General features: G+C 36.4%; 1 protein-coding gene across 3 annotated transcripts; it reads right to left on the bottom strand.

The window, feature by feature from the left end:
* Positions 1-1266: 1266 nt before the first annotated feature.
* Positions 1267-27496, bottom strand: LOC120625459. 3 transcript variants are annotated; one of them, XM_039892536.1, is made up of 10 exons: positions 27447-27496; positions 8697-8838; positions 7942-8071; positions 6274-6378; positions 5373-5508; positions 4591-4670; positions 3680-3889; positions 2966-3179; positions 2153-2238; positions 1267-1509 (listed from the first exon to the last, which is right to left on the bottom strand). In XM_039892536.1, the coding sequence occupies exons 2-10, from the start codon at positions 8793-8795 to the stop codon at positions 1316-1318; spliced, it is 1254 nt and encodes a 417-aa protein (XP_039748470.1). In that variant the 5' UTR covers positions 8796-8838; positions 27447-27496; the 3' UTR covers positions 1267-1315. The 3 variants fall into 3 exon arrangements, with proteins under 3 accessions (XP_039748470.1, XP_039748471.1, XP_039748469.1); XM_039892537.1 differs by lacking the exon at positions 27447-27496 and having other exon boundaries at positions 8002-8071; positions 8697-8986; XM_039892535.1 differs by lacking the exon at positions 27447-27496 and having other exon boundaries at positions 8697-8984.

Raw genomic sequence — 27496 nt, forward strand, 5'->3', positions numbered from 1 at the left:
TCTCTTAGCTGTTTATACTCCATTAAGGAAAACCCATTCCGGAGTAAGTCTAGATTCCCTATTGCTCTAAGGATCAGGGAGGCTCTGTACTCCTGCCATCAAAATGGATTAGCTCTATTATTGGTCTGGATACCAGGGCACTCTGGCATCACGGGTAATGAAACTGCTGACTTATGTGCTAAATCAGCTGTTCATTTGGGCTCCCTGGAGCATTTCAAAAACAGTTCTCAGGATCTCAGCGCACTGGCAAAAACATATCTAATCAGATCCTGGAAGTCACTTTGGAATGATTCCAAATCAGTTAAAGGTAAATATTACGCTTCTGTCCAAACTGATATCCCTAGACGTCCATGGTTCTTCTCTTGTAAATATGCTGATAGGTGGGTTACATCTACAATATGCCGTTTACGCCTTGGCCATGCCTGCACACCTGTTCACCTGAATAAGATTAGAATAAGGGATCACTCCATATGTGAATGTGGCTTGGAAGAAGGCACTGTCTCCCATATCCTCTTCTCTTGCCCTAAACTCCTTCATCCCCTCTATGATGTTCTCCCAGTCCAAGTTCCTCGTCCTCTAAATGTTGAGTGTCTGTTAATGTCTGTGTTTAGCCCATTCTGTAGATTCCTATGTAAATATGTTAAGTGTAATAATATTAAGTTGTAAATATATATGTAAGAACCTTCCTTTCTCCAACAAACTAACATTCTGATTATCTGTTTTTCTGTTGGAAATTAACTCATAAAGGAGAAGCAAAAAAATCTGCTACTTATTTAAATGCGTCAAGATTAATATTTGGTCTTCCTCATATTTCACCGACCATTCTCAAAAGCGTGTCTCCTCCATACCACGTGACATTGGCGAAGCAAATCGTACCCAATTGGTACAAACGCAAGCCATAAAAAAAAAAAAAAAAAAAAAAAAACACGATATTGACAAATGTCCGAAGTAAAGATTTATTAGATGCCCGGGACAAATTATAAATTCTCAAATAGTGGGCTATTTGAGAATTTATAATTTGTGCCCGAAGAATTTATAATTTGTTGAATTTTGTCTGGTATGGTCAGGATGGAGGTTTTAGCTGTGAATAGTTTCCGCGAATAGCGATTTATTTTCCGGTACGATCTCGCGAAGAAACCGATATTAATTTAATCCAACTACCATACTCCCTAAAAGGTTAGCCCGCTACAATCTTATACTGCATCATCACTTACCAGAAAGTAATAAATAGGAAAAAAAACCTCTATTAATAATAGAGAAATAATTTATATTTTTTTACATATTCAGGTATTTATATTTAAAGTTCTATATTTTATCAGCAGTTCCTCCAATCAGCGGTGTAGCAGCTCAATCTGGTGACATCCCTAGACTCTGTCCCGACTTGCCGCCCGTCGGAGTCGACGCAGCGGCAAAGCCCACGCCGGCATTGAACAGGCCTGAAGTTGCCGTTTGTGCAACAACGCGGAGGCTCAGTCGACGCCGACATTAGATTTGTTGTTTTTGCACATTCTGTTAACAGGAAGATTTTATTAATGCGTATTTTTAGGGTTTCTTGCCCAAAGGATAAAACGGGCCCTATAACAAAGACTTCGCTGTCCGTCTGTCTGTCATCTCATGAACCGTGATAGCTAGTTGACAACAAACGTTACGACAACAAATTTAAAATCTCATTTTCTTGCATAGTATCGATGATTAAGGTATAATTATTGTGATACCTACTTAATATTTTTTTTATTAATGTCATTGCACAATGTTTGGGGAATAAAAAAAGTTCGCAGTGGAGAGATTGGGGTTAACTTTTCTGCAGTATTTACAAGGCTAGGAAACGGGGTAAGCCAATAGGATATTATTCGTAATAGTGAAAACTCCATTGGCTTACCCCCTATCCTAGCCTAGTAAATACTGAAAAATAGTTCAATTCACTATCTTGCCATTTCAAAAGTGCTTATAAACTATAACTCCTTGAAATAAATGAATTTCAAATTTGAATTTGATTGTTTCACAACCTTTTTCCGAGTCCAGAACTGTTAGTACAAAGCAGTCTTAAAAAATATGCAGTGACTTAACGGTCACAGCAAAAAGGAGAAAATAATGCACGTACAGTTGCATACGCATAAGAAGTAACAATCTATGTAACTAAAATGTAACTTACTACAATCCATATTATTAAACTCGGGGGTATTCGGCCTAGATTCAAAGTCTCCAATTCTTATTCCACGCTCGTCTATGCATATTTTCCTGAAAAATCATTAGAAACCTTTGTATTTAAAAATAAATAAATTTAATTCTTTTTCGATTAATAACTTTCAACACAGCATGCCTTAAGATCCCTTTAAGCAGGATCCGATCCGTCGGAGCGATCTTTTCAAGCAGATCGCTGCAATTCATCGCTTCAAAACGGCCGGCCGCCCACACAAGTGCAATCGATCAATCGATCGCTGCAATCAATTGCTATGGCACGTTTACAAAGGGGGGTGGAATTGGGCGGTACAAGTAGAATACACAATTTGTGCAAGACTTGCGCGAGTTGCGCATATGAAAACGCGCCAGATTGCATGCGATCTCCGGAATCACCTGCGATGTAGGTGTATGGAAATACAAATGTAATCCGTCGATTGAAATGACATGGGACGAATTCCCCGTTTACCCATACGAACGAAATTAATAATCAATCTTAACTAAAAGCTTCAGATGACAGATTGAATTTAGTCGTCTATCCTTATCCAACTCTTCTCTGCAGATAAAGAAAGCACTACTAATTTCAAACTACATTCCGTAGATTTTGTATTAGACTGATTATTAACATAGGCCGATATACTTTTAAACGTATAACAAGATTTACTTATAAAAGATATCCTTATAAAATTATGCTATAAAAAGCATTCTATATCTTATTAAAACTTTGGTCATAACTCACAACAGACCCTATGTTACCCTTTAGCTGAAAAAAGAAGCTAATACTTACGATCCATTAGAATTGATAGTAATCCTTCCAAAAGTGCCATCGGGCATACAAGTGACGGAGGTAAAACTGGTGAAGAAGTCCACATTGAATCCATCTTCTATACTCTGCTGTATTAGCTCTTCCTTCTCTCTTATGCTTTCGTAACACGGGCTTGTGTAATTATAGGGAGGTCCAGTGTCATTCCTTATGGGGAACAGATCGAGTTCTTCTACATCTGAGAACAAGATCAGTTACAGAAGTTAAAACTCAATTTAAAATAGTACTTCGACTTCCAAAATTACATTTACCGAGATGGAATCAACTTAAAAACCCTTATTAAAGTCCTTATTTTAAGAGGCGTCATGTATTCTGTCATTCATAAATAATACTGCTGTTAAGGCCGCAATAAATTAAACTATAAAGATAACGAATATATACACACGCGGGTATGCACTAGAACTTAGAGTTGGTTTGTGTAAGACGCTGCTGGCACAATTTATTCAACGCGCCAGTTCTTTCTCACCAGTCGTACAGCAAAGGCAAAGTTATTTATTGGTGAAAGCGTAAATAAAAAGTACTACCCTCTGAATACAAGCTCACTCGAAACTTTAAGACACGCACGATGATGTTACGAGTAATCACTCGTCTAAAGTAACACAGACGTAAGACTGCTGCTGGGCGATTTTTAATCTAAAGTGAGGAGTAATATAGGTCTGTTTTTGTATAAATACGTACAGCATGGTAAATCGGAAAGGCGTTGCTCATCCAAATTGATGGTATTTGTACCAGTCACCTCCCCAGTGATGGTGTTCACGCAATAACAGACCCTATCAATACACTGCACAGGGTTGAAGTTCCCGTCCGAAGTGCATCGCAACCCAGCAACTGGGTATCGAAGACCTGATGCTATGTACTGCTCAACTTTCTGTATCATCCGTGAACATCCTGGAAATTTAATAATGGATTATTGAAAAACAAAACCGACGCTATTATCATCGTAATATAAGTATCCAAAAGTTTATTTTTAAAGGGGGAAGGCTCTAGGGCGATGGGGTAAGTAATTTAGAAAAACTTTTGTTACACCACTTTTTCCTGAGATCAATTCGTACTCTGTGAGAAGTAACAGTGCCAAGTTATTATAAAAATACTCGGTATCAACCATAACATCTGCTTTGATTTAATAGTCTAATTGTACAACAGATTATGTACTGTGGTAATAGAGAAAAGGTTATCAGGTCATTTTAATTAAATTTTTTGTAATTTGATTTAATTTTAATACAGCTATTTCATAAATTCTTATTTTTTAAACAATAACTCTATATTATTCATGGTATTCTGGTCTCTATGGTATTCTGGTCTCGTGTCAGCGAGTCCCACATACCCTTCCGGAAACAGGTTAGTTATTTCTTACCTGTCTCCGGGAGGGATGCGTCAATGCATTTCCCAGCGCAAAAAAAAAAAGGGCGCTTTCATTTCAGAACCATTGGCATGGGGCAAGTGCATGCAAGGAAGGGGTCCTAAAAAGTGCCGCATATAAATTAAATTGATGATTGAATCAATTTAGTTTATAAAAATATCGTCTTTGGTTGTTTTTCCACTTTAATTATTATTTATGAACTGCATTCGACAAAAGCAAACAAACTCACCACAAGGCATATCTTGATTTTGTCCGGTAAAAAGCACTTCGCCAAACAATCTTTCACCTTCTTCCGACTGGCAAAAACAGCTGTAAAAGGAAAGGAATTAAAATTATCCTATCACCTCTGTATTTAAAAACTAAGAAACCTAAATAACGTTTCATCATTATTCGTTTAACCATTAAAGCATGAAGAGATATTTAATATAATTTAATTAATTTTATTTTTTTAAATAATTGTTGTATAAATAAAACCTAAAATAAACTATTTAAAACTAAATAAAATATAAAACGTATTCGAAACCACCGCAGCGAGGTACAGTTCCTAAGATGCTGGCAGCATTGCCCCTTCGGATGGCCAAACTAATTCGTTGGCCAAGGTAAATGCCCGCTCTAGGATCACCGGTAGACTCGATTATTATCTTATTTGCGATCTAAAATGTCTATCTGGGTCTAAAATGTTGGTTTTAACCAAAATCCGCTTTAAAGAATGTAAATGTAGGTAAAATATTAAAGTCAGAATTAAAATATTTTCATAATAAAAAATATGGCACACACTTATAAATGACACTTTTAATCGGCTGCATCGTCCCACGCAGGATTTGCTACAGTTTTTATAGTGCCTAGTGCGAGATTTTCTACCAACTTTTACTTATACGATAGCGTCAAGTTTACAACGAGTATAATGGAACTGAAAGAGCGCCATCTGGTCCTAATTATTGTTAGTGACCTATACCTAAGGTATAATAAACACAGGCATACTGAGCTTCCAGAGCTTAAAATATTCCTCACGTTTGCGAAGGCACACAATCGTATGTGGCATAGTCTCCCCTGATGTCACACTCTGGTCTTCTCTCGAGGACTCCCGTCTCCCCTTTAGCGTGTCGAGCATCGTAATCGTCTTGGGCGTCGTGGCATTTTGTGCTCACTGAAAATACAAACATAAAGTGAATACGACCTGCTCATACCCATTATTTATGGCAAGATGATAGGAAAAAAAACCTGACCGAAAACAAATTGTGTGGTTGAAATTGTTTAATATGACTACAAAGCCACTGTTCTGAGTGGCGCTTGATAAAGTACAGTTAGCTCTTATTGTTGTCAACCTCAGATAAAAGTTGTTTTAGAAACAAAAATAATTACCAACGCCGTTTACAGTTTATCAGCATCATTATCAAACAATTACCGGCGTACGCCGTACAGAGCATGAATCTCCTGGCAGAATTAGAAGGGCTTACTAGTTTAGGACGTAGTCGACAACGCTTGATTGCAACGATGATGTCGCTCACCGTTAAAACAAGTGATATGTAATTGCGCAACCGCACATAGCATTGAAAAGGTAAAGGCGCGCCTCGCCGGGGAATAAACTTAATATCCCCGAGAGTAAGACCGAAGCCACCGCAATCACGGCTTCAAGTATGATCAGCAGGGCTTAAAAATTATATCCCCGATTATATCTTACAAGAGATATAATTAACGTGTCCACCTGCTAAAGCACGGAAACATGGAATAGGAGAAGTTTACGCCAGTTTGTTATTACACAATATATTATTTGTGCTCCAATGCTATGAGAGTTGATGAAGCTGTGGAAAAAGAAAAATTTATGTTCCAGGAGATAATTCTCTCCTAACCGTGCTGAGGCGCGATCGAATTCGTGCCGACAGGTATTTTCAAGTAGTATCAAAATGCTTACTTCTCACGCAGGTCCTGGTTCCATTATCGCAAGTTAGCCCGTGGCCACACCTGCCTACAGTGACCCCGTCTCCTGGTCCTCCTAGACTGCAAGGTTCGCCTTTGTCTGAAAGAAGAAAGAAAAGTAAGAATAAAGTTTGCATTTGTCTGGTATTGGAGATGATTTTGTCATTTTTCACGATCCGTCGCAGAGATCGATAGCATTCTACAGAATTTTGTGCGAAATCACGCGTCTGTAGTGTGCGTATGGTAAACAAATAATATACATTAACAAATAAATAAAGTATTATGTCACTGCCAACATAGGATTATATTTGTTTTTATTTTATTAAGTAACCTAATTTTAAGTTTTTTTTTTTTTTAATTATTATTACTACGAAAATACACACATCGCCATCTAACCTCTATCAGTTGTGGGAATCGAACGAACGGATTCAAAAAGCCTAGTCTCTGCCCACTGCAACAATCGGTCGTCTAATAGAGCAAAATTTAGCAGGCTTGCAAGGAGCATGTTCTTAAACGAGCCGCCACCACCTTCAGCGTATGTATTTTAGCCTCATGTGCCCATAATGACAATGGCAACCACGACCTTCAGATCGGAACACAGTATTTCAACAATGCTACTTGACGATAGAAATAAGCATGACGGTAATACTACCCCGGATGAGCTCTAAAACCCAAGTGAACAACACTTGGGTTATAACACATTATTTCAACTTGCCAGCACATCTCATGCAACCCAATCGGTGGCAGTGAGACTTTTGCTGGCTAAGCACCTAGCCATTAGACTAGCATGTCCAACTTACCTCGTTGGTCTAGTGATCGTTTCCGGGTCGGGGCAGTAGTTATGTAGGTACCTAAGGTATTGTATAGCCCGGAGTTAGAAATTGGCGTTGTCTAAACCCGTGCCTCGAAGAGCACGTAAAGGCGTCGGTCCCGGTTATTATCACCTAGTCAATAAACCCAACTAACCTGCAATGGTTCAGCGTTGTGGGTATATGCTCTTAAAACCATCTCTCCTATTAGGGACGGGGCCTGTGCCCAGCAGTGGTACTTTAGGCTGCGGATGATGAATTTCAACATCATCAAAGCTGTACACCCCTGGGTGGGCCTGTGCTTGGTCAAGAATATTTCTCCATTTGAGGCGGTCAGAAGCTGCTTCTTTCCAGCTCCGAACTCCCAGAACCCTCATATCCCTCTCAACTCCATCACTCCACCCGCACCGACCCCCATCACTCTACGCCATTCCAAAGTGCCCTCCATCAATCTCTGTGGGGCTCGCGTGGCTTCCATGCGTTGCACAACTCTGTCACTGGGGTCACTCAGTGCCAATCCCAAGCCTGGATAAAGGAGGAGGGAGGGCATTTAACACCTGGCCCACACTCACTAGACCTACAGAGTGAAGAGGCTGCAACCGCACATTCGTGCGGCACCAACTTATAGGAAGTTCGAATGCGAGCGAAGGTTATCAGCACCTTAATCAGTCATCAGTCTAGCATATTGATGGATAAACCCGAGATAAAACCTGGCGTGAATCGGCGCCAAAGATGGCAGCCCCATCTCCGAATCTAGCATGCAGGGAGCCAATCACTCACTCATCTGAAACCCATTATGTGATGAATTTCAACGCATACTATAAAATAAAGAAAAACAAAGAAGGAAGTCTTACTATATAGAGGGAGACAGTAGTCACAGCAGTTGCATATCGTTGGGGACGGTAGCGTCAGACCAGAGAATGTAGCGTTGTTGACGGAGCAATCCCTCGCTGTTGTCGGGCAGGTGTTCTCCTGTCGATATTTCTGCCAATGAACAAAATCCATTAACATCATCCAAGCATTAGAACAGTTTGGGTTGCATCGAGTAGGAGTATTATTATTATTAAATTCTTCATTGCACTCACAAAAACAAAATACAAAGAGAATGAAATAAGATAAAAATAAAAAATAATAAAAAACTAGTTTAGCTGTGCAAAGGCAGTCTTATCGCTAAAGTGATCTCTCCCAGACAACCTTTGGCGAAAGTACTTCTTATAAGGAACGGGTTGGTGCGGCAATAAAAATGTTATACCTACCGAGATAAAAATATTGCAAACTAAACTAATTGTTATAAATTCTAATGCTACACATATAATTATTATATATAATACATACAATAATAATAAACTACATACTATACTAGTACCACAGGCAACTAAGACCTTACAGGGTTAAGAAAGTGACCCTGGTACTTTTCCGGCATAACAGTGTGTGATGAAATTACCTATATGTTTAGTACACCTGAAGATTGATTCAGATGTGCCAGACATAGGTTATACCTTACACATTATCATCTTATTATAATGTTTGTAAGTAAGGATGTTCTTTATTTCTAATATAAAAATAACTACTTAAGTTAAAAATAACAATAAAATACGTAGTTACTTACCGTACAAAATCCTGCCTCACACAATAATGTAGAACTCACAAAGAATAACGGTAAAGTCTGAAGAACACAAATAAACATTAACAATAATCTAGCCGCCATTTTGTTCCATCGATACCACTAACCACACCGACTGACTCAATAACTTTACCCAATCACTTGTAATTAGTATTATCAAGTGATAATCATTTGTTTTATTATCTAGGTATGTTAAATTATTTATCTTTGTTTTTTTTATCAATTAGTTTCTAGTTTTCAGTTAGGTCCAATTTAAAAAAATCGTCGCACTCAACACGTATACAAGTCGCAAGTGTCTTTTATCCTAGTTTAATACGTATCGGATACGGAAAGCAATAGGCGTTTATGCAAGTTTTGTACGTCTCGTATATAGGTCTCAAGTATATTCAATACCAGTTTAGTACGGCTAGTATACAGGAAGCAAGAGTCGTTTATGCAATTTAAGTACGCCTCCTGTTCGGTAAGCTAGTGCTGTTTATGCAACTTTAGTAGGTCACCTATACAGAATCATTTATGCAAGTTTGGTACGTCTAGTATACAGGAAGCAAGTGTCGCTTATGCAAGTTTAGTACGTATCGTATAAAGGTCTCAAGTGTCTTTAATACAAGTTTAGTACGGCTCGTATATAGGAAGCAAGACTTTTTTGCAAGTTTAGTACGTATCATATATAGGAAGCAAGAGTCGTTTATGCAAGTTTAGTACATTTAGTATTGTACGTATCATATATAGGAAGCAAGTGTCGCTTATGCAATTTTAGAACGTATCGTATAAAGGAAGCAAGTGTCGTTTATGCAAGTTTAGTACGTCTCGTGTAAAGGAAGCAAGTTTCGTATATGCAAGTTTAGGTCGCCTCCTATATAGGATGCACATATTGTTTATGTATGTCTAGTACATCTAGTTTACAAGTCGCCAGTGTCTTTTATGCAAGTTTACTACGTCTCGTAAACAGGTCGCAAGTGTCTTTTATGCAAGTTAAGTATGTCTCGTATACCGGTCGCAAGTGTATTTTATGCAAGTTTAGTACGTCTCGTATACAGGTCGCAAGTGTATTTTATGCAAGTTTAGCACGTCTCCTGCACGGAAAGCAAGTGTTATTTATGCAAGTTTAGTACGTCTCGTATACAGATCGCAATTGTCTTTTATCCAATTTTAGTACGTCCCGCACATAGGTCAAAGGTGTGTTTTATGCAAGTTTAGTACATCTAGTACATAGACAGCAAGTGTCGCTTATGCAATTTTAGTAAATATCGTATCAAGGTAGCAAGTGTCTTTTATGCAATTTAATACGTCCTGCATACAGGTGATAAGTGTATTTTATTCAAGTTTTGTACAGCTAGTAGCAAGAATCTTATATGAAATTTCTTAAATATTAATACAATATGAAATATTGGCAAAAAAAACGCCATTTTTTTTCATCTTCAATTATTAATAACTTTGCAATTTTTTTTGTGCATGTATTTAATATATGTTTTTAATACACGCTTTTGGCACTAGGCGCTATTCCGGGTCCAATGAGCTATCGCACATAATTTTAAGAGCAGTATCTATTTTGTACCATTTTCAACTTGTCGACTAGACTTAACTGGGAAACGAAGTTAGCCAGCTACCATCTTAGACTGCAATTCTTACCAAATTCAAAAGTGTTTCTTGTAGACGTAGACCTTATCACAGGCACCTATGAAGCGTTCATACATATAACATGTTACCACTAATGTTAGGCGAGGGTGATAAATTGTAGTACTATAAAAACCCCTATTAATCTACTTTTGCATCAATATTACACAAAACATGGTGTAGCGTTAGACAGTAACGTAGTTTTTTGTCACGCTCTGACATTTATAAGGAGCTGTCAGTTGAAATGCGACAAACAATGCGTAAATAGGTATATGTATACCTAATACATATAATAAAATTAGAATGTCTGTTTGTAATATACATGTTTAAGAATATATATACCAAACTTACACCAAAATGGCATTTTTAACAATTTTTGTCTGTCTGGCTGTTTGTTTGTTTCGGCTAATCTCTGAAATTGCGGGATCGTTTTGGACGGGACTTTGATGGTAGGTAGCTGATGCAATACGGAGTAACTTAGGCTACGTTTATTTCAGAAAAATTCTTTTATTTTAGAAAAAAAAAAGTAATGTTGCCATGTACTGTCCAGTATCGCGCGCAAATCATGCGCATGCCACCACTGGATCGTCACGTCGGGTGCCTTCCACCACTTCTCACACCAACGGTATTAATATATATAGCTGAGGAGTTTGTTTGTGTCGCGTAAATTGAACGCGATGATCTCAGGAACCGATTTGAAAAATTCTTTCAGTGTTTGGTTGCACATCTATCGAGGAAGGCTGCAGGATATAAGAGCATCACGCTAAGACCAATAAGAGAAACACTAAGACAAAAGCATCAATGAAGAATGTTTTAATCCAGGGTTTTCATTTTCTCTTGGAGAGCTTCCGCTGCGTGCGCTGCATAAACGTAAGGCTGTTAAAGTTTCGGTAAGATCATGTATAACAAAGTTTTTCCCGTTTATAAGTTCCAAAAAAATCCGCAACAGCTTACGGATGAAGTCGCGAGGGACCGCTAGTAATTAATAATAATAAATAAACTACGACAATACACACATCACCATCTAGCCCCAAAGTAAGCGTAAATAAGTTAAGGGTACTAAAATGACCGATGAATATTTTTATGAATAATATGCATAACATACTTATATTATACAGATAAACACCCAGACAGTGAAAAATATTCATGTTCATCACGCAAACATTTTCCAGTTGGGGTAATGGAACCCACTCAATCCAGTGGACTCAAAAAACAGGGTCGATGCTAATGCGCCAGCCGACCGAAAAAAAAAACTGACGCTACACGAGGAATATCAGTAAAGTTAGGTAGGTAGAGATACTTAGGTTCTCATAGAACAGGTTGATCGAAAGTCAAACCATTTAAATATGACGATTTGATATCTACGTCAGCAAATATGGAAAACGATAACAGGTGACTGATATCACTGAGCGCTAACTGAAAAACTGAGTAAGTGACATTTTTTTCATGATTAAAAAGAAATTGTCATGAGTTACTAAATAGAATGCTGAGAGATACAGCCACCATGCCGAAGAATGCATCGGATATTTATTGTTCTTAAATACTCCCTATACCTAGGTAAAACTCAATGTATTGAATTCAGTGGGTAGTTTTTTTACCTTTCTGCTGTGTTGGCATTCATTTTAATAAATACAGAAGAGGAAATTGCAGATTTGCAAATCCAACACCGTTTAAAGGTCATAGCAAATTTATAATGGTTTACAATAAATTAGTACAACCAAAGAGATATGCATAGGTACAAAACCACTGTCATCTGTACTACTTTTATTCCCACCTTTTTATTACCCCCTAAATTATGGAAAACCCTTATCTCAGAGGACCATTCCAACCATGAATTATAACGTTGACTTCATATCAAGCGCTTAAAATATTATTCAGTAAATTTTTTACGTTGAGTTTTCGAATAATTATGGTTAAATACAATTTAAAATAGTAGATACTTATTGAAATGGTCATGAATGTTTAACTAATGTTTAGTCGGCAATGTAAAAAACTTGCTGAGTACTTATAAATTTAATCATGACCTATTTTCAGCAGTTTACATAATTCTTAAAGTTATTTACCTAGTTATCCCCGTACGCAGTCCGCATTGTTATCAAAAGTAACGAGTCGCCGTAGCTCTCAGTGCTTCTTATCACCTTATCACTGATAAGACGTGTAAACTGTTAATCTATTTCTACGCAGTTGGGTAACTGTGTCTACATTACTGAGATACTGCGAGATTCAGATGGAAACCATTATAATTTGAGCATACCTACTTTTTATGTTCGATTACCTCTTTCAGATCGAGCTGCTAACTTCCTCGTGTGCCTCGGATTCCATTTCCGTTCACAAGGAACTCGTTTTTTTTTTCAATTAATTATTGTATGTAAGCAGGCCTTACTTTGCGGAAATCCATGATATATTATGAAAGTTATGCTTAATTTGCTAAGCTACCTAATACATACATAATGTATTATATTATTTTTAAGTAAATATCATTTTTATATATTATATGGATATATTTAAGTAATGAAATATTTATTTTATGGGTAAATGTATACATGCACCACCTAACTATTTTCTGTACCTGTTTTTTATCTTCTCCATTGGTTGCCTGGAAGAAATCGCTATGAAGCGATAAGGCTGCCAAATTGTATACGTTGTTTTGTTATACTTTTCTTTTTTTCTATGTACTTTTTGTGGTGTGCAATAAAAGTATATTCATTCATTCATTCATTCATACTCCGCGAAAAGCAGGAGAATCTTAATGGTGTAATTTATAATTTCTCAATCCTTATACTCCACATCAAACAGATCTTCGGCAATGTACCCTCTACGCACGTTTCGCTCCGGAACCGGAGCATTCTCAGGAGATGTTGACTTCACAATGCATCATTGTTAAGTCTGTGGAGTATAAGGATTGAAGAAATTGAAAATTACACCATACAGATTCTCCTGCTTTTCTGGGAGTATAGCAAATTAAGCATAATTTTCATAATATTTCAAGTAATTTTCAGAAGCGGTAATAGAAGTTTTTGTGATAGAGCTCGTCGAATAATGGTTACTCTATTTGTAAGAGATGGTTTCCAACTTACTAAGGGTAATTTGCTTGTGCCGTTAATTATGCTTATAAAAAAGTGAAAAACCAACCTGGCCTTAGGAAACTTGCATCATCCACATTCGTGTCTCGTAGAAAACGTTAAGCCGGGAAACCCCTTTTATAATCACCAAAGAAAAGAATATAATATCTTTATTATCTGTAATGTGTTTTTTGCTCTTACAATTATTTTTGTCCCTTTACATTCAACTAATTAAATAGTATTAATAAAATTTATTAGTTTCAAGAAATTAAAAAAAAATCATATTAATTCTTATACAAAATACACATTAATTATTCGATATTTATATGAGAAAATCAAAAAAAAATTATGAATCGATATCAAGGAAATAATTAAGTATATAATATATTATGACAATGATCGTTAAAACCAGCCAACCACAACTCGAACATTTATTCAATTAAAGAATTAATATACTAAAGGTACATAGTTGTTTTTTAGAATAATAAATGATGACATATTACTTACATTATTATATATTATTATAGTGAAAATAGAAGGGCATTAAACAGAAGGGCAGGAGGGCATTCACAAAACAGAGTATACAATTTGTCCCTTCTTTCTGTGACAGAGACAGGGCATTGAAACCTGGGGGATGGAAAGATGATCATAGCTTTACCACAGTTTTTAAGTCCGTTAAGAACTAATATCAGATTATCACTACTAAGAAATAATACAACTGCTTCGTTGGTATAGTACCTAATGGGTGGCATTGTCATTGTCGGTGGCGAATCATGAAGTCCAGGTAACATTTAAAACCCTTTGTACCTAAGGTCTTCCTATAATTCAAACAATGTTATAAATGCGGAAAGGGATTTTTGGTTTTGCTTTCTTACATTCATTACAATTCTTATTTATAAAATTATTGGGGTAGTGGATAATAAATACAGTAGGTACACACTAGTTTACGCGGGTGAAGCCACGTAAGAGTTAGTAAGTTATTTAGATAAGACTTAAGAACATACATCTTTGATAGACGCTATCTACAGTCATGCACAAATAGATGTTTACAATTATTTAAATAGCTATTTATGATACAGGCTTAAGCTAGCTTATTTAATCAAACGTATAATATAACCGAAAGTCCTTTTTTGTTCGAATGATACATAACATGCTGAATTATATTACTCAAATATTTCCACGCAAATGTAAAAATTGTGAAAGATAAATGGTTGATTGCAGAAGCTTCAGTCTAGTTAAAAGGTCATTCTTAATATCTAAGTATATGTCCACAAAAGACCCAACCTGTAAACAGAACGTAGGTAATTCTAGCCATTTTTTTCTATGCGAGATACTTATTCTTATTGAAGTGTAACTTTTTTATCGGCGTTGGGAAAAAAATTACCGTCACATTTTTTGGGTACGCGTCACATTTTTCCGTTACGCGCCATTTTTTTCTTGTCCCTACCTATATTATTTCTCGAACTTCAAATGCATCGCCAAATTTAAACGGCTGAACACTAGAGTAGGAGGCGTAGGAATATATCATAATTCTAATGATGTCGTTAACATTGTAACTTCATCGATAGATTTTTCTGTTCTTTCTCCTGACTTGCATGGGTCACTAGCTTCAGCAGTTGCTGATTTATGTATGGCTCAATGCTAAATGGAAAATGGGATGAAAATTTGATTGTTGCACTGTATATACTCGTATCTCCTAATCAGAAGTTGGACGATATTATTAATTTTCTTTACCATTCATTGTTGTCATACACAAGTGAAGGTGCCTCTTTACTTGGTAACAATAATGATAAAATACCGATGATTTTAAGTGGAGATTTAAATGTCGAATAAAGAAGATTCACTTCTTACGTGTGTACACACATTCACACGCACACATTTTTTTTTTATAATTACCCCTTACAGTTGTAGATTTTTCAATCCTACATTTTTGACAGGGTTTGGCGAATTTTTATTTAACATTCACATGCTACCCGTAAAAGATTATTACTTCGAATCGATGATCTTGTCTTATTGGTTTTAATTAATTTCTTCTATCTTCTTTAATGATTGCGTTTCCCACACCACTTTGTTTGGTCCTCTTGTTTTTGTTGAACCACATCCGTTCATAAAGAGAGCAACTCCATGACAGTGTTTAATGTCAATACTGTCGACGGATAGCTCTCTTCATTAACAGATTATTGGCTTTTCTTTCTTCAATCTTCTGGCATCGCATCTGGGATTAGGTTCATTATTATAGATCTTTTGTCTGCTTTGTCCGGAGGGCTTCTAGGTATTAGAGCTTAAATTCGATTATTAGCTTAAAACATTGATATAACGAAAAAAAACAAATACACCTCCTGGGTGTTATGTTTAATATACAATTTTGTTGTGTTTCACCCAACGGCATAAAATATTAGCATTTAACTAAGGACATAATATTAGGGATAAATTCTGTAATAATTAGGCAAGGTCTCATAATTATATAATTTATAGGCGTTCAGTCGTAGAAAAAGTTGAAATAAAACTTCTGTCTAATTTGAGCATATGTGAATATGTTATGCTGCCAGGTTATCACCCCCCATGGGAATCGTCATTATTATTTATGCATATTAATATTATAATACTGAAAATGTGTATATTGCTTTCTTAACAATGGTCGCTTTAGCACTGCACTGACTTTGATGTAATTTGCCACATATCCTTGCATCCTGGTCATAATACACTTTTTTATCAAGGATAAGAATTAGATTAGAGCGTTCCCGTAGAATATATAAAAGAAAAACTTCTATTTATACGAAATATAGAGGTATAGTCATAATTTAACAAGAGAATTTTCACCATAATCGATCATTAACTGCACATAGAAAGTATTTTCTGAATCGCATTTGACCATTTTCTCCCATAAAAAACCACCTTTATATCTTTTGCTTTTTAAACTTAGGTGTTTTTATGTTATAAAACTAATTTTCTCATTACAAGTCACCTAAAACTTTGTTAACAACAAATTTTATCATTTGAGCAGGTTCCAAAGTCGCCCGCATATGGACCTATGTGATAATAATGTTTCTTTCGGAATATAGGTAGAGATAATACTATTGCGAATTTGTCGGCATTTATTTCCGTTTTAAAACAATCGTTTTTTTCCGGGTGAAAAAGGAATGCAAACTACCTCTATGCAAAATTCGCCAAGATCACGATTTAGCTGTGAGGTTTGTGTGTGTCTGTGTAAGGTTTTCGTTTCGTTCAAAACCCGAACATAGCTATAATAAACAATCATTTCGCATTTATTTATGCGGACAAAGCCATGGAATACTGCTAGGTAAATATTAAGTATACCGATATTTTAGAACTGTGCATTGCTGACCAGTAGTGCCATACATAAAAATTGTACAAACATACATACGTGTCCTATCTATTAACACATAACTGTGACAAGTGCAGTTGAGATATTGCAAAGTAAAGCGGGCTAAGTGTATTTTTATTTTTAAGATGTTGTTGCTTACGTAGTTTTTAATAAAATCAGAGTGTGGGTGCTGTTCAAAAAAAAAATTTTAGCAGAAGTTAAACTAAAGCCCAAAACCAGATTTAAAAAAATGCCGAAATCAGTACGCCTTTAATATATGATTAAACCAGCTGAAAACATTAAAATCAGCGCAATACTCTTGATGAAAGGGAAAAAATGAGGTTTCATAAAAGTAATACATGATCATTTTTCTTCCCTGCGTAGACTTATGCGAAATCCAAATATACAGGGGAATTGTTATGCGCTTTATAGATAAAGCGAAAAAGTAATGAACGAATATATGAATGAGTGACCGAGTGAACGCTTACACTTTTATTTAACACCACAGACAAATCACAACACTATATTTATCACAACTTATGAAATGGTAGAAATCTATGGAAGGCAGTCATTTCAAATCAATTTCCTAATTAACTATTTTTCAATTATAATTTATCATTCCCACGTGTTTTATCACAATTTACATTTACAGACGAGAATAGCGTTACCTATTTCGTTGCTTTGTACAATAGTTTACAATTTACATAAACTTTCAATGTAACATAGAAACATGACTATGTTAACATGACAATATATATTTATGACATTAGTTAAACACTTTAAATATCGCATAGCAAATATGAATTATTATAGAATGGACAATGGAATATAAATTGAGCACGTAACTGCTTTACCAGAACGTTTATTGAGGCTGCGAACACAAACTGAAAAGTTAATGCCCGTTCGTTTTGCACTAGAACTTCTAACTGGCTTTGCTCATTTGTGTACGGTGACGTCTACTGGTGTCCACTGCTGGGCGTAGGACTTTGTGGGAATTTCTAAACTCAACGGTCCTGGGCCGCTTGTTTTCAGTAGCTCCCAGTGAATCGCATTATGCTATCGGTCCACCTTGTCGGGGGCTGTCTAACGCTTCATGGGACCCCAACGTCCAACAGTTCTCCGAGCTATGTGCCCCGCCCACTACCACTTCAGCTTCGCGACTAGCTGAGCTATGTCGGTAACTCCAGTTCTTCTACGGATCTCTTTACTTCTGATTTCTTTACGTAGAGATAGTAGCATAAAACCGTAAATAATGTTATTTGCATTTTTTGGGAAGGACTATTCCACCTGAAAATCTAGCATTTCCTTCATTCATACAAATTACAAGGTAAGTTGAAAGAGGGGTTAGCTCTAAGTCTATGTGGTATTACTGTATTCATAATAATGAAAAACTTGTTCCACATTTGTTTTATAAATCAATTCATTTAGAAACACACATACACAAAGTTGTTAAACACGAAGTGACAACCATAGCAAAGGCTGTGTTTACGTTTGAGGTCAAATGGGGTCACGGATTGATATGGCAACAACAAAATCGTAATAGTCCTAGATAATATTAAATTAATAGTTCATCATTCATTAATAGATTAAAAGTAATTACAACTAGGGTTATCAATTTTTATTTTGGTTTCTTTAGGTACATGGAAACTGAAAAACACGTTATTTTAAAATTTATCCCATAATATATTATAGTTACTTCTTGACTCTATTACATGATACTATACTAAGTAATTTACTAGATTTTTTAACAAGCCTTTTGAAGGTTCGTGAGAGTTTAATAATATATTTATCTGAAACGAATTTTGCTTTGCTCAGATTTCGTTCAAGCGTTTTACACGAACCTGTATACAAATTACGGCAAAAGTCCCAACCGCTCGTCCAATGAAAACAAAATCGGCCAATGTCAATACTCGCCGAGGTTAGCGCACACCAATTATCGGTACGGATCTAACTGTGTGAACTGTGCTCTCACGAGCGGCCACTAATTTGATTGTCGGTGTTACACAAGGCTCCCACTTGGGCCCGTTACTTTACAGTGTGTATGCGTTTGGTCATTTGGTGTGTACACAAAGTGTTATGGGCGGTTGACAATTATATGTGCTATGTCATCTGTCTACTGTATATCCTTTGCGGATGTCTATAATATTTGTATTATAACATATTAAATTTTAAAAAGAAAATATATCAAAAGACCAATTGTTGAGATTCTAGCCGGCGTATGCTTAGTAGAATCTGTATTTCCAATAACGATTTGTTGATAACTTTTGTGGCTCGATCCGGAAATAGACAATGTGGTCCGTAGGTAATCATTCTAGCCATTATAGCCAGATGGCATCCAAAGAGGTCCATACCGACCCAGAAGTCGATGACAATCTGCCAAGTGTCCCTGTAAGCTCAACGTTAGTGCATCTCAATTTGGCATCATCATCTACAATAGCCTATAACAGTCCACTGCTGGACTAAAGGCCTCTCCCAACGTGAGAATGTTAGCATCCCTTGATTATAATATTGGCTTTCCATGAAAGGAATGGTTTGAAAAATTACCGGCCGACCACAGGGCACGGCTTTCCTTACAGAATGAGAAAAGGTTCAAAGCTTAATCTACCAAGTTTAAGTGCGGATTGTTGGATTTCACATATCTTTAAAAACCTTATAAAGAGTCCTCAGACATGCGACTTTCCTCGATGTTTTCCCTCACCGCTGTAGCAAGTGAGTTAATGGCTCAAAACACTTACAACTCCGAAAATAAAGAGGTGCGTGCCGGAGATCGAGTTCCTATTACTTCTCGCGTATAAGCACTATCAAGAACTGATTTGAAGTTCATGAATTCAATATTGGTGCAGAAATGGGTCTACCCAAAACCGAAAACAACACGGAGTATGTTCTATGGGACAATAAATATGGAGACCTCAACATTAGACAAAGGAATGCAGTAAATTATACCACAATATAACTTGAAAACGAAGTGAGCAGCATACTAACATAAATAACACAAGAAAATTATAAAATAGGTCAAATCTTGCATCACAGCAAACGTAATGTATGTCCAAGACAAATACTTTGAGGGAACAATGAAGAACAAAACACATGCTAATTGGCGTCTAGAACAATCTACAAGACTGTTTAGATTTCTATGACATTTGAATTTGAATAGCGCTAAAAAGTCACCCGCTGTTGTCCGTTGAAACCTAGTTAAAACGGTATTTTGTCATGTCTCACTACGTTTAATTTACAGCCTTGAAGGTTTCATGGAGAATCACGATTTTGTGTTTCAATAACATTTTAGTTATTTCAGTAGAAACATTCATTTTGTTTGTTGACTCTCTCTCCTTTTAAATGTTTTTTCTGAAATAAAATATTAGTTATTAAAGTTGAAACATTCATTTATTCATCTGATGTACGCAGGAGTCTAAGAATGCCTCTGTGATACTTTGACTTGGGATGTTGGGATTAATGGTTATTAGTCTGTGAGCCTATGACCTTGAGGTCATGGATGTAAACCACGTCAAAGTGGAAGTACAGTGCTCACCCTGGGGCAGAGAGCGATATACGATCGCTCTAGGCACCAAAGAGCATAATGCGAAAAACAATTTCAATTGTAAAGATAATACACACATACATTCATACGCACAAATGTACAAACACGTGTCAATTTCTAGTGTCCTCCCACAATAAGAAGGGGTTAAGGCCGTAGTCCACCAAGCCATCCCAGTAAGGTTTGGTGGACTCCACACACCTTTAAAAAAGTTATGTAGAACTCTCGGGCATGCAGGTTTGCTCACGATGTTTTCCTTCACCGTTGAAGCAAGTGATATTTTAATTTCTAAAACTGTGAGCTATCACCGCTCAGTAAAACTGTATTAGGTACATTGTCATAATCAGAAAAACTGGGTTTACTCAAAGTAGGTGACCGTCACGAACGGTTTTGTAGTTACTTACAAAAACGATGTGTACCTTTAAGAAAAGCTTTGGTATAAAACGATTTTGTATATTTAAACTTTAAATTTTGTTTTTAGAGTTTAAATATAACGTTTTTAATTGAAGCAATGAAAATATCACTTAATTTAAAGGTGGAGTAAAACGGCGTTGTTGTTGAAATACCATCAACGTACGAATCGCTTTGCTTATCCCTTTCTGATCCGCACCGCAAACGCCTGGAATGCCGTCTCATCTTCCGTCTTCCCCGATACCTATAATCTGGGTACCTTCAAATCAAGAGTGAATAGGCATCTCCTAGGCAAGAGCGCCCCATCTTAGGCTCCATCATCACTTACCATCAGGTGTGATTAAAGTCAAGCACTTGCCTCTATAATTAAAAAAAAACCTCGTGAGGAAACCTGCATGCCTAAGAGTTCTCAATAACATTCTCTAAGGCGTATCTACGATCTAAACCTTCGCACTCTGAGAGGGGACCCGTGCCCTATAGTGGGCTTGTAGTGGGAGTATGGGAGACCCAGTGGCGTGCCTAAAGTCAAAATAAAAGTCAAAGTCAAAGTCAAAGTAAAATATTTCTTTATTCAAATAGGCACATAGATGGCACTTTTGATGCGTACATTACATGTAAAATATGACATAGGAGTGAGTTGATGGCGATAAATAAATTCGTCAACTTAAAACTAAAGCTACGAGGGTTCCAAACGCGCTCTGGTCTAAGAACAAGCCCACAACAAACTTACCCGTTTGTATTTTTTTTTTGTTATCACCATCTCACATTGTCATTTAAATACTATTAAAAAAGCAACCTGGTTAGGGCAATAATTTACACCCAAGCTTTTATATCGTTGACGTAGTATATAGAGAGGTAGGTATGCACAGGATATGCAGATGATATAAAATAAAGAAAATCTCCAGTAAAAGTTATAAAAAACTTAAGGATTGGCACTGTAAGAGTAATAAAAAGCCTACCCTTAAGTATTTATAACTGGCACTGGAGATTTTCTTCATTTTATATCATCTGCATATCCTGTGCATAACCTCTATGCACGCCACTGGGGCAACTTTATACACATGCAAACCGATTGCAAGGCGACGAATTACCCCGTGCATAGAAACCTTAAGGTTTCTTTATTTGACTACCGAACCCTAGTCACACCGGAACTAACAGAAATAACAGAAATAGAATATGTTACTAACTCAAAAGAATTCCTCTCTCAATCATTTCCAAAGGCGCTCCTTTTACCAACACTCCCAAACCACCTGATCATATATAGACTGCGTCTAACTTTTACCTAGTACACTTAATTTTCAACCTTATTTTCTATGCTATAGGGTAGGTTATACACACGAAGTTATCACAGCTGTTTAAACAAAAAATTTGGAAGCAAGGACAAATAATAGAAAAATTATTTGTAATGTATCATCTACGAGTATATTTAAAGTGATGCGATTTAAAAAAAAGATATTTCAACTTGAATTGTGCCTACGACATTGAAAGCCAGTTTTTGTCTATCGAATTTATACTTACTACGGAACCTAACCTAAACAGGTATCTTATGAATGAATAAATAGGTACCTTATGGAACCTAAACGCAGAATCGGTGTCGTAACCTTAGACGGCGCCTACCGTTGTTAGACATGACATAAAAGTTCGTGTAACGTTTTTACTCTCTAGGAATTACCTAAAATACGAAGCATTCGATGAAGGCGAGTTTAGTAGAAACGGGCATCAGTGACGTAAAAATTCTAAGGCTAGCCTAACTTGTCGTCTCTGTTTATCTATGGACACAATGCTCTGCATACAATAATTTCTGAATGGAGATTCTGTATTGTCATAATTCTATAACTATACACTTATGTGGGAGGACCGCCAGGCTCAATCGTTGCTAGGCGGTATTTATAATTTGGTCTAGAAGGCTTATACCGTGGCGACAGTACCGACAAAGGCGTACCGCCAAGCGTGGCAGCCGATTAGCAACAGCGGTACGCATACAAAAAAAAATACAAAAGTGACGTTTGTCATCAAAGATTGCAAGATTTACATGTGTCGCAAACCTGTCGTGAAACACGTAATCACCCTGCCATCTTGGATATCATTGCATCATCGCTTACTTGGGGGATGGGACTAGCATGTCCATGTGGATTAAAGTCCCCAAAAACAAAAAAAAAACTATCACAAACAAAAAAAACTATGGGACAGGACAAAATGTTTAACTCCTTCCGCAGTTTTACCACTTTATTACTCTTCGAGCATGTGCGCACGAGTGGAAACAATATCCGAAAATATACGAGTACATGTATTATATAAGCGAGGTAAACTTCTATTGAGCGACGGCCGATTGGCGCATCGGGCAGCGACTTTACTTTCTGAGCCCAAGTATATTCCGTCCGTCCATTAAGTCCGTAGTATATTGATTATGCTTTGGTAGGTGGAAATGTTGATTTTATCCCTTGTCAAGCAAGGGGTTTGTTTAATCGAGGAATTAAATTTTTGTCCTGCCTATCTAGCAGTGCAGGTTAGATTTTTCTTTTTTATTGCACTTCAAGGTAGCCCAAGGTTGACTCATGACTGCAATCTCACCACCAGGGTTGCGGGCTAACCTGTTAGGGAGTATGGCAGTTATATTTAACCCATACCTCCCCTTATAGGTTTCTACGCGAAAACCTACCGGAAAGACAAATGGCTTAGCGGCAGGTCTGCGTCGGTAGGGTTGTAACTAGCCACGGCCGAAGCCTCCCACCAGACAAATTTGCATTGCATTGAAGGGCTAACTTGTGTCTATCTGTCTGTGGTATGTTGCAGTCCAAGATGGTAATGGTAAAACAAAATGAAGAAAATCTCGAATATTAGTCATAAATACTTAATAGGCTTTTTATAACTCTTACATTGCCTACCCTTAAGTTTTTTATAACTCGTACTGGATATTTACTCAATTTTATACCATCTGCATACCCTCTATGCAAGCCACTGGCTGGCATGCTTGGCGGCAAGTTCATGCTTGGTTAAGTTTAACTTGCCAGGGATCAGATCCCGGACCACCCATTAATAAGACAACATTAGTCACACTGCTCTCCACTGTGCCAAGCAGGTTGTCAAACTTCGTCAGTGACAATTTAAAAATAAAAAATAATGTGTAGGTAGTTAACGTAGACACCATAAAAAGTAGTCGAGAGTCGAGACCAAGTAAACACTGTAAGGCTGTAAGCCCTACTTCTCTTATCACTTTACTGCCGTAATCTTTGATATCGCGACGTATATTTACACTGTTAGTGCAATGTGACCGTAATAGAAGATATTCCCTGTACAAATATTGGCTCGTTAATATCATTAAACGTTAAGGTAATTAGGAGCCAGTTTTTTCGAGTACAGAGATAACGTTTTCGCCGCAAAGAATATTATACGACGTGTATAATACTTCAGAGGCTTTAGAGGTATATTATTTACGCTTGAGTCTCTGAGACTTATGTGTGAAACTGAAGCTCTAATAGTTTTCAAGTAAACCATTGTCATAGTTTTTACTGAAAGAAATCAGAGACAGCCCTAACATCGCATGCAAAATTAAAATCAAGTGACTCCTGTCACTTTATTAAGTACGCGTCGCGTAGCGTAGGTAATATGCGCGTGTCGGGCTTTTTTTCCGATATGGTTCCTTATGAAATATACTTCTACCTATGAAACAGTAATTCGTAATTCCGTTACACGTGGTACATTAAATTTTTCACCTGCATTTAATATAGCGGATTTATGTACCCTTAGTACAAGATTCGCTCGCTCGCAGTCGTTATAGAGTATGGACAAACCGGAGTAAAATCTTATTTGCATGTAGTTAAAGCTCAAATTCGTCTACAATTACTTAGCTCGGGCTTTCATTAGAAAAACGTTTGTAAAGCAAAAATCAGAAGTACAAGTACAAATTTGCGGCTCAACGATACAGATTTCAATACTCGAAAACGACTCTCGATTTTGTAACTAGATGGCGCTCATTCGATGTCATACAAATCGTAGTTAGCTGCAACGTGATCGAAAGAGTAAACTGTAAGTAAACTATCTCACCTTATCAGTTACCACTTATCACAAGGGAATATAACGGGAAATTGGCAGCAGCGTTCTGTGCTACTGCTACCATTTACTGCGATCACAAACACGTCTACCTAGCGTGATGACTATGGGCAAACCCCTCTTGTTCGGAAAGGTTTTTATTCCAGTTGAGGATTTCTTCTTAGACCAGGGCGCGTGGCGCGCAGCTTTAGTTTTAAGTTGACGAATTTAGTTATCGCCATCAACTATGTTATATTTTACATGTAATGTATTCAACAAAAGTGCTACATATGTGCCTATTTGAATAAAGAAATATTTGACTTTGACTTTGATTTTTTATAGTCTCTGTGCGTTGTCACGGCTTGAAAAATTGTGTGGAGGTCACCTTGCTCAGCCATCCCGTTGTTGGGGTAGATTAATTATTCTTAAATCTCTGTTTAAAATTTATTACTAATTATGGTTATATTCGCTTCAAAAAGAAGATGTTTTATTTTTAGCGCCTATCTGCCTAACTACATAACTATTTTAATTAACTGTACTTAGCTAGAATACGGCGCAGGCGCAGTGACAAAACTTGTAAGTGGCTTTAAAAAGTTGGGAACCCCTAGGCTATTGATGAATATCATAAAGTGTTAAGGTAATTAGGTGCCAGTTTTTTCGAGTAGAGATAACGTTTTTGCCGCAAGGAATATTTTTTTTTTAATTGTTCACCTGCATAAACAGCAGATCATATTTTGGATAGAAGCAGGCGTTACTTAAAGGAATTCCATAATATATTATGAAAACTAAGCTTAATTTATCCGCGAAAAGCAGGAGAATCTGTATGGTGCAACTTACAATTTCTTCAACCATACTCCACACCAAACAGATCTTCGCCAATGTAACCTCTACGCACGTTTCGCTCCGAAACCGGAGCAGCCTCAGGAGATGTTAACTTAACAATGAAATGTTGTGACGTAACGAGTATAGCAAATTGAGCTTAATTTTCATAATACAGCAGATCATATTAAAGCGTGCCTTGTGTGAGATTTTTGTCAGATCGCCAGTTTGTTTGCCATCGTCTGAACAGATTTCAATAAAATTCTGCTGTACGGTGGAGATACTTTTAATTCCAAAAAAAATTAAAAACGTAGATAGAGGCGTGGATGAAAATTACTAAAATTTTTAATTTTATAAAAAAAAAAAAAAATATGTTAAACTCATAAAAAATATCTATAAATTTCTATTATTATCTACATCTCATAATTACTCAATGAGTTTAATAATAATGTAGTTAACTTCAAGTTGGTATTATGTATAGCCGTATGTTTGCTTTCGCTAAGAGTTTGAATTCACTTGACTAGCATTTCTATGTAAAAATGTTTGGATATAATTTCTATTGGAAACTTTCCACAGGGCCACAAATGTATTCCAGACTGAGAAATAGCGAAGGGTGGATTTGTTTAACTAGTCGGTAATTACACCTAAAAGTACTAAAGTATTAACATTAATTGAAACTTCTAATCATTTTCTGCATTTAAAACTCGAAACGACACATAACTCTCTAATTTTACGAGTTGCTACAGGTGAGTGACAGTTCGAAACGACACAGAAAATAAATAATTAGATACCTCTCTAGTCCCTACCTTTCGCTATCCGCAAAACAGGTTATTTATTACCTTAATTATTCTATTTAAGGTAATTTTTCAAATTCAGAACTATAATCAGAAATTTTAAATTTTGCTGTCAAAATATTGTTTACTAATTATGTATAATAAATTGGCATACCAATGTATCAATCAACTAGCGTTAATTATTAATTATTGTCAAGTCAAATAAATAAAAATAAAAGTCGAATATCTCACCGATACGGCATCTTCCGCTCCGAATTTTCCTATGTAACTGTTCTGCCATCTTGGAAACTTGAATCACATGTTTATCTCGTTAGCTCATTAGGATGGACGACCTGCCGTATCATGTGACCAATCAGAACGCGCGGTGACTAAAACTGTCTACAACCATAGATAGTATAACATCCAATCAGATTCATCTAAAACTTTGCTAATTTTCTGATAAAAAAAATATAATTTTCCGCTCGAATTGCACTAATCAATTGGGAAACTAAATTATATTAGCGTGCGACGATTTGAACCTTGTAAACGACTTTGTTTAGTGGTTTTAGGATAAAACAAAGAATTATATATAATTTGCCATTTACAATAGTTAAAACCGGTTCTACACAGTGTCAATATCAACGATTTAAAAGTACAGGTATTATGCATTGATAAAGAAAACTCTTTCGAACTCTCAGAGAGACACGAAACTTGATTTTAACAATACAATTGCCCAATTTCTGGCACCAAACTTAGAGAGCAATACTACAATAATAAATGGGATTAAAATTACTTAGAATAACTATAACACTAAAAGATTAGACTACAATCTATAATAGACGATTATATTATGTTTAAAACTAGAATATCTAGCTAAATAAAATTATAGCTTGTCCCAAAACCTAGGTAATCTTAAGTTTGGTGGAAAGGTAAATAGGTATCAAGGTTAGCCCGAAGATTTTCCAAATAATAAATAATTTTCCTCCGAAATCTGCCAATTGCACTAAATAGGGTTAAAAAATCGAATATTAAAACCACGTTTAAATGAAAGTTGATGATAAAACAAACAATTTCCCGCCTGAATTTGACATTTGCACTAGTCAATTGAGACACTAAACCATAAAAGTCGACTATTTAAAGCACAAAAATAAAGGTTCATAACTGTACTTCTCGTCTTCGAAAGGAATTCCAGTTTAGACAAACGCACTAATGAGTGA

The sequence above is a fragment of the Pararge aegeria genome, chromosome 7 (assembly GCF_905163445.1).
Source record: "Pararge aegeria chromosome 7, ilParAegt1.1, whole genome shotgun sequence".
Lineage (NCBI taxonomy): Eukaryota > Metazoa > Arthropoda > Insecta > Lepidoptera > Nymphalidae > Pararge > Pararge aegeria.

Coding starts and splice junctions, on each gene's coding strand:
- LOC120625459 (XM_039892536.1), bottom strand. CDS start 8,795: ATGGCGGCTAGATTATTGTTAATGTTTATTTGTGTTCTTCAGACTTTA. Junction 8,072..8,696: donor GTGAGGCAGGATTTTGTACG/GTAAGTAACTAC, acceptor GTTCATTGGCAG/AAATATCGACAGGAGAACAC. Junction 2,239..2,965: donor ACTATCAATTCTAATGGATC/GTAAGTATTAGC, acceptor ATGATTTTTCAG/GAAAATATGCATAGACGAGC.